We start from the raw sequence: 19866 nt of genomic DNA on the forward strand, positions 1-19866 counted from the left end.
GAAGCTCCATACTGTTTCTTAAATGCTCTACCAATTTACATGTCCACCAACAGTACACAAGGATTCAATTTTCACCACATCTTGCACATTTACCTATTCTTTTTGATAACAGCCGTTCTAACAGATGTGAGGTGATATCTTATTATGGTTTTGATTTCATTTCCTTGATGGTTAGTGATGTTGAACACCTTTTCAAGCACTTGCTCGTTTTAATGTATTATTTTGAGAAATATCTATGTAGGTTGTTTTTGCATTTAAAAAATTGTGTTATTTGTTTCTCTGCTATTGAATTGTGTGAGTTCCTTATATATTTTGGATAGTAACCCCTTATCTGATGTATGGTTGAAAAATTTTCTCCTGTTATATCGGCTGCCTTTTCATTTGTTTATATTTATTTTGCTGTAAATAAGCTTTTAAGCTTAATGTAATTCTGATGGTTGATTTTTACCGTTGTACTTTTGGTATTGTGTCAAAAAAATCATTACCAAGACCAGTTTCAAGGAGCTTCTTTCCTGTGTATTTTTCTAGGAGTTTTGCAATAGCAGATCTTGTGTCTTTAATCCATTTCAAGGTAATTTTTGTAGTGTGCTGTAAGATAAGAATTCAGTTTCAGTATATGGCTATCTGATTTTCCAAGCACTATCTATTGAAGAGACTATTCTTTCGCTGTTGAATTTTCCTGAACCCTTGTGAAATATATGTTGACTGTATATGGTGGCATTTATTTCTGAGCTCTCTTTTCTGCTCCATTGGTATGTCTCTATTTTTATGCTAATGCCATATTGTTTTAATTACTATATCCTTGTAGTAGAGCTTAAAATTAGATCCTGTAATACCTCTACCTTTGTTCTTTTGTCTCAGTATTGCTTTGGCAATTCAGTCTTTTGTGGTCCCATACAAATTTTAGGATTTCTTTATTTCTGTGAAAAATACTGCTGGAGTTTTGATAGGGATTACATTGAATCTATATATGACTTTGTATAGTATAGACATATTCATAGTATTAATTTGCTCCAGTCCATGAACATGGGATATCTTTCCCTTTGTACCTTCAATTTTCATCATAAACACTCTGCAGTTTTCATTGTACAGATATTTCAGTTCCTTGGCTATATAAATTTTTAATTATTTTATGTTTTTGATATTATTGTGAGTGGGATAGTTTATTTCTTTTTCAGGTGTTCTATTAGTATATAGAAATGCCACTGATTTGTGTATATTAATTTTATATCCTGAGGCTTTATTGAATTTTTTGATTAGTTCCAACAGCTTTTTTGGATTTTTCTGCATATAAGATAATTTCACCTACAAATAATAAAACAATTTACCGTGTCCTTAATGATTTGGATGCCTTTTATTTCTTCGTTTTAACTAATTGGTCTAAGATTTCAGTATCATGTGGAATAATAGTGATGAGAGTGATATCTTTTTCCTAATCTCAGAAACAAAGCTTTCAATCTTTCACCATTGAGTAGGATGGTAGCCATGGCTTTGTCATAATAGCCTTTATTATGATGAGGCATGTTCCTTCTATACTCAATTTGTTGAAATGAAAGACTGGTATATTTTGTCAGATTTTTTTCTGTATAGATTGAGATGATCATATGATCTTTATCTTTCATTCTGAGAATGTAGTGCATCACATTTATTGATTGCATATATTGATCTATTCTTTGCCTCCCAGGGATAAATTCCACTTGGTCATAGTGTACAATTCTATTAATATGCTATTGAATTGGAGTTGATAATATGCACATTTTAACTATGTTAATTTTTCCTATTTGTGAACAAAAAATGTCTCCATTTATCTGTGGTTTCTTTAATGCCATTACTGTTTTATAATTTTTAGTACATATCTTTAAGTTTATTCCTAAGTATTTTATAATTTTTGTAAATGCTTTCTCAATTTTTTTTGTATAATTTGCTATTATGTATAGAAAAGACACTGATTTTGTATATTACTTTTGTATTCTGCAAATTTACCGGATTTATTTATTATTTATAATAATTTTTGGTGAAGTTTTTTAGGTTTTGTACATATAACATCATGTCATATACAAGCAAGTTATTTTATTTCTTTCTTCTGATTTGGATATCTTTTCTTTCTTTCTCTCCTTTTTTTTTTTTTTTTTTCTTCTCCTTCTCTTTCTCTTTGCACCATTTCTCTGCCTAGGATGATAGTACTATGTTTAAGAGAAGTGGAAAGAGTGAGCCTCCTTGTCTTGTACTAAATATTTTTAGGTTTTTATTTGTGGATTGCTGTTAAATTGTTACTTTTGTGGGGGGATGAGGACTGGGTGGGAATTCCCAGCCTTCCATCTTGCTGATGTCTATGATATTGTTTTGATTTACTATCTTGGCTAAGGTGGAGGATAGTAGGGAGAGGGAATTTCAGATTTCTACTTGATCTTCCTTACTGATAGCTCTTACCAAAAAGACCAAGAAATCAATATGGGATCAATATCAAGTATCCATTCAAATTACATATTTAAAGTCCATGGAAGTTGTCATGTGGTGGTTGTATGAATCCAGTGGAGCTACTGTGAACCAGACCTGGACCAAGCTCAGTTTTTTTATTTTTTATTTTAGTTTTTTTCCCATTCTGAGTCTTCGTTGCTGCACGCATGGGCTTTGCCTCTAGTTTCAGAGAGCAGAGGCCACTCTCCGGTAGCAGAGTACGGGCTTCTCATTGCAGTAGTTTTTCTTGTTGAGAAGCACGGGGCTCTAGGGCATGTGGGCTTCAGTAGCTGCAGCACGAGGGCTCGGTAGTCGCGGACCCCAGGCTCTGGAGCACAGGCTCAGTAGTGGTGGCGCACAGGCCTAGTTGCCCCACAGCATGTGGGATGCCCCTGGATCAGGGACTGAACCTGTGTTCCCTGCATTGGCAGGTGGACTCTTCACCACTGAGCCACGAGGGAAGCCCCCAAACTCAGTTTTTTATTGCATTCACTATATTTTCTCACAGTAAAGATGGCAATTATGATTGGACTTAATGTACCAGGTTTTAAAGTCTCTACCCTGAGTTTCAGAGTTCAATAGAGTACTTGCTGGGGTTGTATATGCAAGATTATTTGGAGCTATGGTACCCTTATAATAAAATATTAAGTCCAATTTTTACCTTTTTCTGTCTTCCAACTATAGAAGAATAGGTTTTCCTTATATGCTACCATGGAGTTCTTTGGTTATATCAATTTAAGCTGATGATGAGTTTTCCTAAAATATTATTTCCTTTATCCATTGTATTTATATCCCCCCAAACAGTTATTCTTTTTGAAAATTTATTTTTAATTATAGTTGAATTTCAACTTCGTGTTAATTATTTCTGTATAGAAACATGACTCAGTTATTCTTTTCTATGGTTCTCATTCTCAACATTCTCAACATCTCAAAAGTCTGAGATACTGTAGCTTCCTAAGCGTTGTCTTCTGACAATACCCTAGCCCTGTTCAACACCATTAAAAGTTTTATCAACTGTACTGCCACAGCAGGCCAGGAGCTATCAGTACTAAAGTAATGGCTTTTTATTGCACGCTGGCTGGCAAGCAGTTCATAACTCTAAATCATTCTTTTTTTCTAGTACTTATAAAATATTTAAAAAAATAATATAGATAAAAGCAGACAATTTTGTTGCATGTCAGCAACTCTAGCGATTTTGTTCTTAAGTCTGCTGAAGAAAAAGTATGTGACTATTGCCTATAATTTAATTTGGATTGCTAAAAATATTAAGTATCTTTATTGACTCTGTTTTCTATAGGAAACGTGAGTTACATTTTAAAACATGCTATTCTTTGTCTAATTTTATTGACTTGCTTTTCTGTGTATTTATTTAAAAAATAAGCATTAAATATTATTTATGTTTGGGAGTTTTGTGGTTTTTCACAGAGGGTTATGTGTTATTTTTCCTCCATCTATTTAGCTTCTTTACCACTATTTGCTTTTTTTATTGTGTTGAATCAGAGAATCACATAAAAAAAGAGAAGTAATACTATCTTAACTATTTAATTTAAAATTTTGTAAACAAGTGGGCATTATCTGAGTATAATGAGCATAAAGTGAAAAACATTCAAAGAATCAAATACATTTTTCCTGAGATGCAAACATAGCACACTTATTCCCTGTTACAGATCTAAATTGGACTAAAAAATTGGTAAAGTACAAATAACATTTTTTGTTTTCGTTTTTCTTGATATTGATTTATATAGTAAAGCAAATTTGTTTTGTGGTGGCTCAGACAGTAAAGAATCTGCCTGCAACATGGGAGACCTGGGGTCCGATCCCTGGGTTTGGATGATCCCCTGGAGAAGGGAACAACTACCCATTCAGTATTCTTGCCTGGAGAATTCCCATAGACAGAAGAGCCTGGAGAGGGCTACAGTCCATGGGGTCACAAAGAGTCGGACATGACTGAGCGAGTAAGCACATCACCTATAAGGAAAAGAGAGAAAAAAACATTCATTTACAAGATCATCAGTAAGGATCCTAAGTAGTTTTAAAATCTTTAGTTTATTTTTATTAGTTTCACAATTTTTCAAAGAACACTCATAAAGAGAATCAAGTTTCCTTAGAGTCAACTCAGGTATGGTATGGTGTATGTTACACACACACACACACACACACACACACACACTGCATTTTATACCTTATTTTGTATTTTATACTTTATATGTCCCTATAATTGATATATATTTGGTTATGCTGGTATTTTTATTAAGATGTATTTTTGACATGATAACATTTAGCAACATTATACAAGCAATTTTTAAATGGAAGCTCTTTATTACTAAAAATAACTTTATAGTTTAATAGTAGAGCTTTTCTTTGAACAATAAACATTTGAAGACTTGTGGAATGAAAATCATTTGATAATGTATATTGAACAATTTGGACCGAGTAGGGTAAAAAAAAAAAAAAAAAAAAAAATTGGAGAAGGAAATGGCAACCCACTCCAGTATTCTTGCCTGGAGAATCCCGGGGATGGGGGAGCCTGGTGGGCTGCCGTCTATGGGGTTGCACAGAGTCGGACACAACTGAAGCGACTTAGCAGCAGCAGCAGGGCAAAATTACAAAATAGCTTTAATATTTTTAAAGCTTTAAACAATCTGTGTAGTAGTATTTTTCCATGCTCCCTGGATGAAATCTCAGTCAGATTCCCGGTTATTAACAAGTAGCCTCATTTTTTAGATATTAAAATTTCCAGTCTTATCTTCATATCAAAATTTCAAACTCTCACGTTTGAGAACACAACTTGCATCTTATTAAGCTATAATTCTGCAGTGGGGGAAGGAGTTCACAATAGTTTATTCCCTCTTTCTTACTCTGCATCCTCTTCTATTCATTAACTGCTTTTTCTGCTCCTCTCAGAGGATCAGGAAGGAAGGGAGAATAAATATCAGAGGTGAATTTATGGTTACCGTCAGTGATTTGGTGTCTAAATGCAATCTTTTGTATGTCCTTTCTTCTGTAACTCCCTGGCATGCTCAGTCATGTCTGACTCTTTGTGACCCAATGAACTGTAACCTGCCAGGCTCCTCTGTCCATGCTATTTTTCAGGCAAGAATACTGGCTGCTGCTGCTGCCAAGTCGCTTCAGTTGTGTCCGACTCTGTGCGACCCCATAGATGGCAGCCCACCAGGCTCCCCCATCCCTGGGATTCTCCAGGCAAGAACACTGCAGTGGGTTGCCATTTCCTTCTCCAATGCATGAAAGTGAAAAGGGAAAGTGAAATTGCTCAGTCGTGTCCGACTCTTCGCAACCCCATGGACTGAAGCCTACCAGGCTCCTCCATCCATGGGATTTTCCAGATAAGAGTACTGGAGTGGGGTGCCATAACCCTGTATACGAGACAGCAAAAGAGACACTGATGTATAGAACAGGCTTATGGACTCTGTGGGAGAGGGAGAGGGTGGGAAGATTTGGGAGAATGGCATTGAAACATATGAAATGTCATGTATGAAACGAGATGCCAGTCCAGGTTCAATGCACGATGCTGGATGCTTGGGGCTGGTGCACTGGGACGACCCAGAGGGATGGTATGGGGAGGGAGGAGGGAGGAGGGTTCAGGATGGGGAACACATGAGAAATAAAGGAATAAAAAATTTAAAAAAAAATAATAATAATTAAAAAAAAAAGAATACTGGAGTGGGTTTTTATTTCCTTGTCCAGGGGATCTTCCCAACTCAGAGACTGACCTGTGTCTCTGTGTTTCCTGCATTGACAGGCAGAGTCTTTACCACTTGAGCCATCTGGGAAGCCCAATGTCTGTATAGTGAGTTATTTAATACAACTTTTATCCCTGGCTTCATGCAGTGGAGACCGCAGAAGTCTCTCTTTTGAATCAATTCACCACTTCAGGCAGATCCCCAGGTTTGCTCCCTTTGCAGACAGTTCCACACTCTTTAACTTTGGTGAGTCCACCTAGCTGATGGGAGAGGGAGAGCCAGACACTTAGCCCATCAGCTTCCTGTCTTCTTGTGACTGAACTCAGGTTTGGCTGCCCACTGATCAACCAGTCAATATTCACAAGGTAGGTGAATGGTTGCTTTCTCAGAGAAAGGAGATTGCTTTCTCAGAGTTCTAGCAACCTGGGGAGAAGGTGGATTTGTGCTCCAGATCAACTCGGAAGAGTCTGCTCGGCTATGACTGCTTTTGGAGTCTCAATGAATCATCCAGGCAGGAAGTTGGGTTCTGTGTCATTTTCCCTTGCATGCAGACTGGCTGACTCCTGTTGATCTTTCTTCAGATGCTATCTTGCCCACGTGATCTGCCTGCAGGATTGCTAATGAGGCTACTGGGAGTAGAGAGCTAGTCATTTTCTTACTACTTAATTCTTCATTCTTATTTCTTTCAATCTGGGAAAGGAATCAACAGGTTAGCAAGGCACCATGTGCATTCATTCAGTGGAGAGTAAGTTAGGAGTTAGGTTAAATTATCTAGTGATCTCATTCCTATAATGAAGTTCTTTTAAGGCCAGAGAGGAACAGAAGCAGGCAGACAGGAAAGGGGCAGAAAGAGCTTCTTTCAGTCCTCACTTTGAGCTTTGGGCAAAGGGAAGGAGGAGGAAGGGAGATAACTTCAGGACTCTGACAGCTCTCACTACACAGACCTCTCTGTCTTTTCCATCAGTACTCTGATCTCAGTTTACAGTCTCTCGAGGCGGAAAATGAGCTAAAGTTCACAAAATCAATGTTACGATTGATAAATCTCTATGCAAGTCCTACACATTTTAATTTCTAATACTCTGAAGCAACAGGAAAACTCACTTTCACTGTAGGAAAACTACCCAGAGCACTCTGTTACATAAATATCCATTCAATCTTTATTATGTGTGTATATATAGTCTACTTTATATCACTTAAATTTCTATGAATACAAGTTTAACATCTTAGAATAATTGAAAATATTGCACTTAATATTATATGTGTTTTAGGTATAACATATACTATATAATGTATGTATCCTGTGAGATATTATAGCTTAATATATAATAGAATGTATCTATACAAATGTAATAGGATGTTGTGTGTACACATAAAAAAACATATAACACATAGAATGGAATAGATTATATATATTTCCACATGAAATCTTACATATAAAACTATTTATTAATTTTCTTGAAACTCCCCCATTTGACAAACACTGGGATATTGAAATATATCTATATTACTTGTGGGTTTTGCCACACGAAAAATCAGTTTCAACAAGATAGTTTCTCAGAGTAAAAAAAGTTTTTTCATTGTGTGTGTGTTTATGCATGCTAAAAATTCAGTTAAATCAACTAGTTTTATTAAACAGTTATTATGTAAATATTTTTAAGTGCTGTGTTGAGTATACAGTATAATCTTGAAATGGTTAGAGATATAAATTTTGAAATTGTCTACATAGAAATGTGATATTAAATCCATAAGACAGATAAAATCTTCAGGAAAATAGTATTGAAAAGAAAGAGTTGAACTCAAGGAGCAAATCTTGAGTAAATTTCTCATTTGAGAAAAAGGAAAGTAGTCACTATATAGCCCAGCAAAGGAGCTGACTAGAAATATGACAGGGAGAAGAAAATTGCCCTGAAGGTGATATGATGAAATAATTATTGATATTTGGGGCCGTTCCTTTTACAATGAGAACTTTGCATGAACCCCTCATGTTTTCTTGCCTGGTTGTAGGTTGTGACTCTTTGTGAGTATTTTGTTATGTGACTTGGTAACATCCTAGACTGGAGAAAATAGGTTTCCTTTGAGCAATATAATTTAACTAAAAGTTAAAACCTTTATTTTTGTTTAAATTTATTTTTTAATTGGAGGAAGATTGCCTTACAGGGTTGTGTGGGTTTCTGCTGTAGAACAATAGGAATCAGCCATAGTTTTCCATGTATCTCTTCCCTCTTAAGCCTCCTTCCTCTCCCCTCATCCCACCCCTCTAGGTCATCACAGAGGGCCAGGCTGGGCTCCCTGTGTTATGTAGCAACTTCCCACCAGCTCTCTATTTGACACTTGATAGTGTATATATGTCTACACTACTTTTTCCATTTGTTTCACCCTCTCCTCCCCCCACCGAATCCACAAGTCCAATCTCTCCATCTGCATCTCCACCCTCTCCTTGCAAATAAGTTCATCAATAGCATTTTTCTAGATTCTGTGTGTATGTATTAATACACAATATTTGTTTTTCTCTTTCTGACTTACTCTACTGTGTTTAACAGGCTCTAGGTTCATACAACTCACTATAACTGACTCAGATTAGTTCCTTTTCATGCTTGAGCAATATATATATTACCATGCATCTTTATCCACTCATCTGTCAGTAGTCACCTCGTTTGCTTCCATGTCCTAGCTATTGTAAATAGTGCTGCAATGAACATTGGGGTACATGTGTCCTTAAGAATTGTGGTTTTTCTCAGAGTATATGCCTAGTAGCGGGATTGCTGGGTCATATGGTATCTATTCCTAGTTTTTTAAGGAATCTACATATTCTTCTCCATAATAGCTATATCAGTTTGCATTTCCACCAACAGTGTAGCAGAGTTTCCTTTTCTCCACACCTTCTCCAGCATTTATTGTTTGTAGATTTTTTGATGACAGCCATTCTAACTGCTGTGAGTTGATGCCTCACTGTAGTTTTCATTTGCATTCTCTAACAATTAGTAATATTGAACATCTTTTCATGTGTTTGTTGACCACCTGTATGTATTCTTCGGAGAAAAGTCTGTTTAGGTCTTCTGCCCATTTTTTGATTGGGGTGTTTGTTTTTCTAATATTGAACCATATAAGCTGCTATATCCTTTGTCTCACTTGCAATTATGTTCTCCCATTCTGTTGTCTTTTAATCTTGTTTATTATTTCATTTGCTGTGCAAAGACATTTAAGTTTAATTGGGTCCCATTTGTTTATTTCTATTTTTATTTCCATTACTCTAGGAGATGAGTCAAAGAGGATCTTGCTGTGATTTATGTCGAAGTGTGCACTGGCCTATGTTTTGCTCTAAGAGCTTTATGGTTTCTGGCATTATATTTAAGTCTATAATCCATTTTATTTTTGTATATGATGTTAGGAAATGTTCTAGTTTCATTCTTTTACATGTTCAGTTCAGTTGCTCAGTCATGTCCAGCTCTTTGTGACCCCATGGACTGCAGCACACCAGGCCTCGCTGTCCATCACTAACTCCTGGAGTTTACTCAAACTCATGTCCATTGAGTTGGTCATGCCATCCAATCATCTCATCCTCTGTTGTCCCCTTCTCTTTCCACCTTCAATTTTCCCCAGCATCAGAGTCTTTTCCAATGAGTCCGTTCTTCGCATCAGGTGGCCAAAGTATTGGAGTTTCAGCTTCAGCATCAGTCCTTCCAATGAATATTCAGGACTGCTTGCCTTTAGGATGGACTGGTTAGATCTCCTTGCAGTCCAAGGGACTCTCAAGAGTGTTCTTCAACATTGCAGTTCAAAAGCATCAATTCCTTGGTGTTCAGCTGTCTTTATGGTCCAACTCTCACATCCATACATGACTACTGGAAAAACCAAAGCTTTGACTGGATGAACCTTTGTTGGAAAAGTAATATCTCTGGTTTTTAATATGTTGTCTAGGTTGGCCCAAACTTTTCTTCCAAGAACAAGCGTCTTTTAATTTCATGGGTGCAGTCACCATCTGCAGTGATTTTGGAGCCCAAGAAAATAAACTCTGTCACTGTTTCCATTGTTTCCCCATCTATTTGCCATGAAGTGATGGGATCAGAGGCCATGGTCTTAGTCTTCTGAATGTAGCTGTACGGTTTTCCCAAACCAATTACTGAGGAGACTGTCTATTCACCATTGTATATTTTTGCCTCCTTTGTCAAAGGTACGGTGCCCATAGGTGAATGGATATAGCTCTACTTTGTTCCACTGGTCTATATTTCTGTTTTTATGCCAGTACCATACTGTCTTGACGACTGTCTCTTTGCAGTATGGTCTGAAGTCAGGAAGGTTGATTCTTCCAGCTCCACTCTTCTTTCTCAAGATCGCTTCAGCTCTTCAGGGTCTTTTGTGTTTCCATTTGTTCTAGTGCTTTTTCAGTGGTGGAAAATACCATTGGTATTTTGATACAGATTGCATTGAATCTATAGATTGTTTTGAGTAGTATAGTCATTTTCACAATACTGATTCTTCCAATCCAAGAATATGATATATTTCTCCATCTGTTTGTGTCATCTTTGATTTCTTTCATCAGTGTCATATAGATTTCTGCACACAGGTCTTTTGTCTCTTTAGGTGGGCTTATTCCTAGGTATTTTATTCTTTTTGCTGCAATGGTGAATGGGATTTTTTCACTAATTTCTCTTTCTGATTTTTCATTGTTCATGAATAGGAATGCAAGGGATTTCTGTCTATTAATTTTATATCCCACAAATTTACTATATTTATTGATTTAGGCTAGTAATTTCCTGGTGGCATCTTTAGGGTTTCCTGTGCATAGAATCATGTCATCAGCAAATGAGGGTTTTATTTCTTCTTTTCAGTCTGTATTCCTTTTATTTCTTTTTCTCATGTGATTTCTGTGGCTAGGACTTCCAAAAATATATTAAATGATAGTGGCGAGAGTGGGTACCCTTGTCTTGCTCCTGATTTTGGAGGAAATGCTTCCAGGTTTTCACCATTGAGAATGTTTGCTGTGGGTTTGTCATAGATGGCCTTTATTATGTTGAGGTAGGTTCCTTCTGTGCCTCCTTTCTGAAGAGTTATTATAAATAGGTGTTGAATTTTGTCAAACGTTTTCTCTGCATCTGTTGAGATGATCGTATGATATTTATCTTTCATTGTATTAATATAGTTAACACAATGATTGATTTGTATATATATTAAAGAACCCTTATATCCCAGGGATAAACTCCACTTGCTCGATTCCTTTAATGTGTTGCTGGGTTCTGTTTACTAGAATTTTGTTAAGGATTTTTGCATCTTTGTTCATCAGTGATATGGTCTGTGATTTTCTTTTTTTGTGTATGGTATCTTTGTCTGGTTCTGGTATCAGGAGGATGGTGGCCTCCTAGAATGAGTTTGGGAGTTTTCTTTCCTCTGCAATTTTCTGGAAGAGTTTGAGCAGGATAGGTGTTACCTCTTCTCTAAACATTTAGAATTCACCTGTGAAGCCATCTGGTCTCAAGGTTTTATTTTGTGAAAGATTTTTGATCACAGATTTTATTTCATTGCCTGTGATTGGTATGTTCATATTTTCTATTTCTTCCTGTTTCAATCTTGGAAGATTGTAGTTTTCTGAGAATTTACTCATTTATTTTAGATTGTCCATTTTATTGGCATAAAATTGCTTGTAATAGTCTTTTATGATCCTTTATATTTCTACATTGTCTATTGTAATATCTCCTTTTTCATTTCTAATTTTATTGATAAAAGTCTTCTCTCCCTTTTCTTCTTGATGGGTCTAGCTAATGGTTTGTCAATTTTATCTTCTCAAAGAACCAGCTTTAAGTTTCATTGATCTTTGCTATTGTCTTCTTCATTTATTTTTTAATTTATAACCACTCTGATTTTTATGATTTATTTCCTTCTACTAACTTTGTTTTTGTTGTTCTTTTTCTAGTTGCTTTAGGTGTAAGATTTAGCTTGTTTGTTTGATGTTTTTCTTGTTTCTCTAGGTAGGCTTGTATTAGGATATGGATTGTAAACTTGCCTCTGAGCATTGCTTTTCTGTATCTAATATGTTTTGAATTGTGTTCATCATCCTGTTTCTGGCATAGACTATGGGTTTAATAAACAATAGTGTATTATGTGGTGTTGGAGAAGACTCTTGGGAGTCCCTTGGACTGCAAGGAGATCCAACCAGTCCATTCTGAAGGAGATCAGCCCTGGGATTTCTTTGAAAGGAATGATGCTAAAGCTGAAACTCCAGTACTTTGGCCACCTCATGCGAAGAGTTGACTCATTGGAAAAGACTCTGATGCTGGGAGGGATTGGGGGCAAGAGGAGAAGAGGACGACAGAGGATGAGATGGCTGGATGGCATCACTGACTCGATGAATGTGAATCTCAGTGAACTCTGGGAGTTGGTGATGGACAGGGAGGCCTGGCGTGCTGCGATTCATGGGGTCGCAAAGAATGGGACACGACTGAGCGACTGATCTGATCTGAGTGTGTTATTATTATTGGGTTTCCCTTGTGGCTCAGCTGGTAAAGAATCTGCCTGCAATGCAGGAGACCTGGGTTTGATCCCTGGGTTGGGAAGATCCTTGGAGAAGGGAAAATCTACCCACTCCAGTATTCTGGCCTGGAGAATTCCATGGACTGTATAGTCCATGGGGTCACAAAAAGTTGGCCATGACTGAGCGCTTTCATTTTCATCATTACTGTTAATGTAATTGCATCAGATTAAGAACAAAATATTAAGAATATTGATGCATACTTCAGGATAATTAACTCTCCTCCAACTTTTACCATGGCTGTTAGGCTGGAGTCAATCCTTATCCTAAACACTTCCTAAAAGTTTTCCACCAAATTAAATCCTACTGGACACATCATTTCTTAGGTATGATACATTCAGTAGGTCTTCAGCAGTGAGTATACTCATTGTGTCAGGAACTAGGTATTTTCATTCCCACTTGAGAATCTCTGCTTCTTGAGTAGCATTTTCAGGAGCCATAATCTTGGGAAGAGAAGCTTATATACATGATGGAGATTCTGTTTTTCCCTATCCTGTCCTTCCTTGCCTCCAAACCATGTCACAGATCTTCCTTCCTGTGTTCCCATTTGTATTGAGGCAGGTTCCTAGCATGTACTACCTAACTTTAGTAGTTAACTCATTAGGAATTTGTTTCTTATTCATTGGTTAGACCATCAGATCAGATCAGATCATTCACTCAGTCCTGTCGGACTCTTTGCAACCCCATGAATCGCAGCATGCCAGGCCTCCCTGTCCATCACCAACTCCCGGAGTTCACTGAGAACTCATGTCCATCGAGTCATTGATGCCATCCAGCCATCTCATCCTCTGTCGTCCCCTTCTCCTCTTGCTCCCAATCCTTCTGAGCATCAGAGTCTTTTCCAATGAGTCAACTCTTTGCATGAGGTGGCCAAAGTACTGGAGTTTCAGCTTTAGCATCATTCCTTCCAAAGAAATCCCAGGGCTGATCTCCTTCAGAATGGACTGGTTGGATCTCCTTGCAGCCCAAGGGACTCTCAAGAGTCTTCTCCAACACCACAGTTCAAAAGCATCAATTCTTCGGCGCTCAGCCTTCTTCACAGTCCAACTCTCACATCCATACATGACCACAGGAAAAACCATAGCCTTGACTAGACGAATGAAAGCTTAATCAGTCTTCTAACAGGGATATCTGGCTAACCCATGATCTTGAAACTCACATTTGTCCTTGTTTGCTCTGGTTATTCTGTATTGCCATCATTGCTAATTAATGTGTCCTTTCTGTCCACAATTTAGTTTTACTATTTCTAGTTATCTATATATCTAGTTACAGCTGTCTATCACAATCTCCAAAATTCCATTTCACCACTTACCAAATAGAATTATATATCTCAATGCTGTAGACCCTTGTATGCTTGCCAGAATGCATCAGTCTGTCTCTCAGTCACGTCCAACTCTTTGTGACCCCATGGACTGCAGCACACCAGGCCTCCCTGTCCATCAGCAACTCCCAGAGTTTGCTCAAACCCATGTTCATCGATTTGGTGATGCCATCCAACCATCTCATCCTCTGTCATCCCCTTCTCCTCCCGCCTTCAAACTTTCCCAGCATCAGGATCTTTTCCAATAAGTCAGTTCTTCATATCAGGTGGCCAAAGTGTTGGAAATTCAGCCTCAGCATCAGTCCTTCCAATGAGTATTCAGGACTGATTTCCTTTAAGATGGACTGGTTTGATCACCAGATGTATAGGATAGTCTTACACATCCATATTAAGAAGAAAGTACATAGTTAGAGAGAGAAGGTAAAGAATAAGGGAAATTCTAAGTGCAGTTTGAAGTAATGAAAAGTATGATACAAAAGCACAGAGTTTGATATGAAACAATCATAGGCTTGAATCCTGACCCTGCTGTTTACTAGTCATTTGTTCCATTATTTTTCTAAAGCTCTATTTCTGCATTTGTAAAACAGATTTAGAGGTAGTGATAGTATTATTAATATCCTCCTCTTACTACTCTTCTGAAGATTAAATAAGATGATTGATGAAACTGCTTTCCACAAAACAAGGGCTCAATACATTTCTGTTATAACTATTGCCTAATAGTAACAGATCTAAATTGCCAAATAAACTTTACAGGGAGCAATTACTATTTAAGTTTAAAGCAAAGAGTAGTAGTATTAAAGCAAAGAGAGTAGTCAACAGATAAAGTAGTTTGAAGTGATTAGATTAGAAATGGATAGAATAAATTAAGGAAGGCATTCTCTGTGTTTATAAAGAGCTGCTAAGAAAATAGAATCAAAATCCACAAAGTATTTTTGTGTGTGTGTATCAATGAATAAACCTCATGACTAAATAAACACATCTGAGGGCATATTTTGGTAATAATTCTAAAGATAGTTAGGAGAGTAGAAGATCTTGAATTTGGGGTTTAAGGAGTTTGTATTTACTTGAACACTGTGTGAAATCATATACATTGGTTTATACTCACAACAGCATTCAACACAATAATTTAGATGTGGTATATTTTTGAAAAAATAACAATAGAAGTATTCTTCATGGTGTCTGGTAGATGAAAAAAGAAGGATAATTAGATGATCACTACTATGGTATTAGAATAATATATAATATAGTGATATTATGACAGCTGAAGTACACAGTGATTAAAATTGTATACCTTTGTCATTCAAATACTTTAAATAATGTAATACCAGTACCAGTGCATGCATACAGGAAACAAAATGATATTTATTTGCAATCATTTCAGGAGCTATAATTATATCATTTATATTCTTGCTAAAATTAGAAAAAGCAATGGGTCTGCCTTTTTTTTTTAATTGAATACATTGGGTAACCAGAGGTAATAAGCACATGTACATAATTTCATTGCTCACTGAATAAATTTAACTACTGATATTTATGTTAAATATTGGATTTCCCTGTAGCTCAAAGGTAAAGAATCTGCCTGCAATGGAGGAGACCCGGGTTTGATCCTTGGGCTGGGAAGATCCTCTGGAGAAGGGAATGGCAACCCACTCCAGTATGCTTGCCTGGAGAATCCCATGAACAGAGGAGCCTGGCAGGCTACAGTTCATGGGGTCGAAAAGAGTCAGACACGAAGGAGTGACTAACACTTCACTTCATATTAAATATTGATTAATTCCTATGTTTTATAGGAATATATCCCCTCTCAGAGGACTACTTTCTTGGCCTTTATCAGTTGCTAGCTAGTCAGTCAATAACAAATTGTGCGAGTGAGGATTAGGAGGTAAGGATGGGGACAGAGGTCGGAATTGGTAAAACAAATTTGTTGCTAAAATGCATGCGTCCTTAAAGTAGAGCAAGCATATTTTGAGCAAGTTAATCACTTGATCGTTGAATCCTGAGTTTTCAGTCTCCCTACTACTAAATAGTTCTAATCTGTGTTAGCAGCAAAGATTGTGTCTTTCTTATACCTGAGGGTAATTGAGCCATGAGGATCTTACTCATACTGTCCAAAACATTTCAAGCTTCATCAGATATTTGTATAAATTTGGGGGGACTTCAGAAGCAGTGATAAATGGTTGTTCCCGCTGGAGAAATAATACATCATTTTAATATGATAGTTGAATAGCAATTTCATCTCTAGATCCAGAATAAAGCTCAACAAATATTTTCAAATGGTAATTTATTCCAAATAATTTTTTAATTAATTTTATTTTATTTTTAAACTTTACATAATTGTATTAGTTTTGCCAAATATCAAAATGAATCCACCACAGGTATACATGTGTTCCCCATCAAAGCTATAGGGCAAGCAGAATATTGGGATATCCTGAAGACTAAAACAAAGTCATGTTTGATAAGTATAAAGAATTTCAGGATATTTAATTTCCAGGTCTCCAGATTTCTGAAAGTAAAGGTTGCCTGATCTTCTAGGTATGCTGTTCTCTAAGCTGGTTGTCTTCCTTTTATTGCCTCTCCATATCAAAATACTTGTCAGGGATACATTCTTCATCCAGACTTCTGATCCCCTCCTTCTCTTATTTCATTCATTTAGGGCTCGTCTTGGATGGTTTTCTGCTATCTTAGAGGTTGGTCTTTCTGAACCCCTGTCTCAACTCTGCATGTTAAGGTGACTTCCTTGAGGTTGGGGAGTTTATATTTCTCTGTTGCCTAGCATTCCATAAACTTTTAAGGTGTTTGATAAGAGTAAATCAAATTTAACTTGTATGTACTGCTACTGTTTTTACAGATTACATTTATTTTATCTAAATTTAAAATATGTGCAGTATTTTGTTCTTGAAATGTTAAATATTAGATTATTTAAAAGTTAAAAACCAAAAAGTCAGTCAAAAAAGATGGGAACTTAACATACAATTGTTTCTCCAATCATTTAAAAATTCAACATATATAGCTTGTGATGGATTTGAAACACGAAGGTATTTCTTATCATGTAGAGACCTTCTGTTTTCACAGTTAAAATATGTGGTATAACTAAAAATTAACCTTAAATCATAGAAAACAAACTATTGTTTGAAAATAAGTTAGAAAAAGTAAAAATTATGCTGCCTATATGATATTTTTAATTATGATAGTATGATGACACATTTATAGAAGACTTACTTGGGAAATACAGAACAAAGTAACATATATTTTTGCTATATATTATAATTATTTTTAGTAGATAAATTAAGATTTTTAGTTAGAGTTTCAATACCAAACTCTCAAAGATTAGTAGAATAAATAGACAGAAAAGAAGGAAATAGTAGGCTTGAAAAGCACTATGAGCAAATTCAACATAATTAAAATTTATACAGTTTTCACAAAACAGCAAGATACAAATTCTATTTAAGTTCCCACACACTATAAATCAAGAGACACTGGAATATATACAGGAACAGAAAACAATGTGTAAAAATTTCATCATCTAAAGTTATTATGTTAGAAATCAATATCAAAGATATTTGAAAATAACCTTCATATTTTCACATGCGGTGTGACATTTACCAAGAGAAATCTTTGACTTAGTCATTGAAAGCATCAGTAAACTTAAAAGACTGAAAAACACATAGGGCGGTTGCAGAGAAGAAAGCACTGAAATGAGAAATTAATGTCAGATACTTTAAAACCCCATGTGTTTGGGAATTAAATGTCCACTTTTAAATGATAGGCTAAGAAGCCATAACAAGGAAAATTAGAAAATATTTGTAACAGTAAAAATGAAAAGAAAATTTATCAGAATTTGTTGATTTCAGCTAAAGCTGCTCAATGCAACTAAATAGAATGTGGAATCTTGAATAAAGTATGAAAACAAATAATGGACAGTAACATAAAATTTTGTGAAATTTGAACAAAATCTATAGTTAGTAATACTGTGTCATATCCTTTTTTTTTTTTTTTTTTTTTTACAACACAGTATTTCTTTATATTCTCAGAACTGGATTACATGTTTCAAACCTCTTTCAATTATTTTCTTAAATGACTAAGATAATAAACTTTCTAGATTTTAGCAGTAATACTAGATGCCAGAATAAATGGAAATATATCAAAATTTTGAGTAAATATAAATTAGAAATCTAACATTCTATTCATACTTATTCAGACAAGTGGAACCACATGTGATAAATTTTTGTTAGGCAAAAATATATGCTACCTAAAAAGTATGTTATTTTAAATACATTAAAAATTTTTCTACTACATTTGAGAAAAAAAACATCAAAAATGAGACAGAAAACTTGGAAAACATTAACTAAATTAAATGAGAGTGTGGAAAATTAAATTTAAAGAGTGAAACAAACTAGATAAGAATAAAGGTTATCATATAGTCCAGTCATTTTTAAACATGGCTGCTCATTAGAATCAACCTGGGGTGTTGGAGAAAAAACAATACTTGAGCATTTGCATTTTTTCAAAAAATTCCAGGATAATTCTTATATGCATCTGGATTTTAAAAAACTGATTACCGATTTTCCTATTAAATGTTAGCTTTAGTGATATAGAATTCTATCATTTTCTACTGACAAATCATGATACAATGGTATTAAAATGAGTAATAGTTACTTAGTTACAGTAGAAAAATATGTTTTATCAGTTTTCACAATCAATAGACAAAAAATAAAAGACAATTACATTTGTAAGTCATATCGGAAACATGACTAACCTAACAATATAAAATAATTGCATACGATTTGGGAGGTTGGGTAGAGTGATGTGTTAGGTGAAAGTGTATACATGCACACGTTTTCATGCATCCAACCAGTCTTTGTCTTTTGGTTGGTGCATTTAATCAATTTTCATTTAGGTGATTATTGATATGAATGGTCCTATTTCCATTTCTTAATTGTTTTGGGTTTATTTTTTGTAGGTCTTTTTCTTCTTTTGTGTTTCCTGTCTAGAGAGGTTCCTTTAGCAATTGTTGCAAAGCTGATTTGATGGCACTGAATTCTATTAACTTTTGCTTGTTTGTAATGCTTTTGATTTCTCTATCAAATCAGAATAAAAGTCCTGCTTGGTAAAGTATTCCTGGTTGTAATTTCTTCCTTCTCATCACTTTAAATTTATCTTGCCATTTTCTTTTGGCTTGTAGACTTTCCATTGAGAAATCAACTAATAACTTTATGGGAGTTCCCTTGTATATTATTTGTCTATTTTCTCCTGTTGCTATTTTAACTGTGGTTTGTTATTGTTGTTCAGTCACTAAGTCATGTCCAACTCTTAGTGACCCCATGGACTGTAGCGTACGGGCTTCCCTGTCCTTCACTATCTCCTGGACTTTCCTCAAACCCATGTCCATTGAGTAGGTGATGCTATCGAACCATCTCATCCTCTGTTACCCTCTTCTCCTCTTGCCTTCAATCTTTCCCAGCAGCAGGGTCTTTTCCAGTGAGGCAGGTCTTTGCATCAGGTTGCCAAAGGTTTGGAGCTTCAGCTTTAGCATCAGTCCTTCCAGCGAATATTCAGGGTTGATTTCCTTTAGGATGGACTAGTTTGATCTTCTTGCTATCCAAGGGACTCTCAAGAATTCTCCTACAGACTTTTTGTCAACAAAGTGATGACTCTGGCTTTTAATACACTGTTTAGGTTTGTCATAGTTTTTCTCTCAAGGAGCAAGTGTCTTTTAATTTCATGGCTGCAGTCATCATCCCCAGTGATTTTGGAGCCCTAGAAAATAAAACCTGTCACTGTTTCCATTTTTCCCCCTTTTATTTGCCATAAAATAATGGGACCAGATGCTGTGATCTTAGTTTTTGATGCTGAGTTTCAAGCCA

At 35.8% G+C, this 19866-nt stretch overlaps 1 protein-coding gene across 1 annotated transcript in view; it reads left to right on the top strand.

The window, feature by feature from the left end:
* CNBD1 (cyclic nucleotide binding domain containing 1) overlaps nt 1-19866 on the top strand; it is a 383222-nt gene that overhangs the window by 276512 nt on the left and 86844 nt on the right. Inside the window, exon 7 of the mRNA XM_070382901.1 lies at nt 16378-16385. Within this exon, the coding sequence (XP_070239002.1) occupies nt 16378-16385 (8 nt within the window). The remainder of the gene's footprint in view (nt 1-16377; nt 16386-19866) is intronic.

Source organism: Bos mutus, chromosome 14, assembly GCF_027580195.1.
Source record: "Bos mutus isolate GX-2022 chromosome 14, NWIPB_WYAK_1.1, whole genome shotgun sequence".
Classification (NCBI taxonomy): Eukaryota; Metazoa; Chordata; class Mammalia; order Artiodactyla; family Bovidae; genus Bos; species Bos mutus.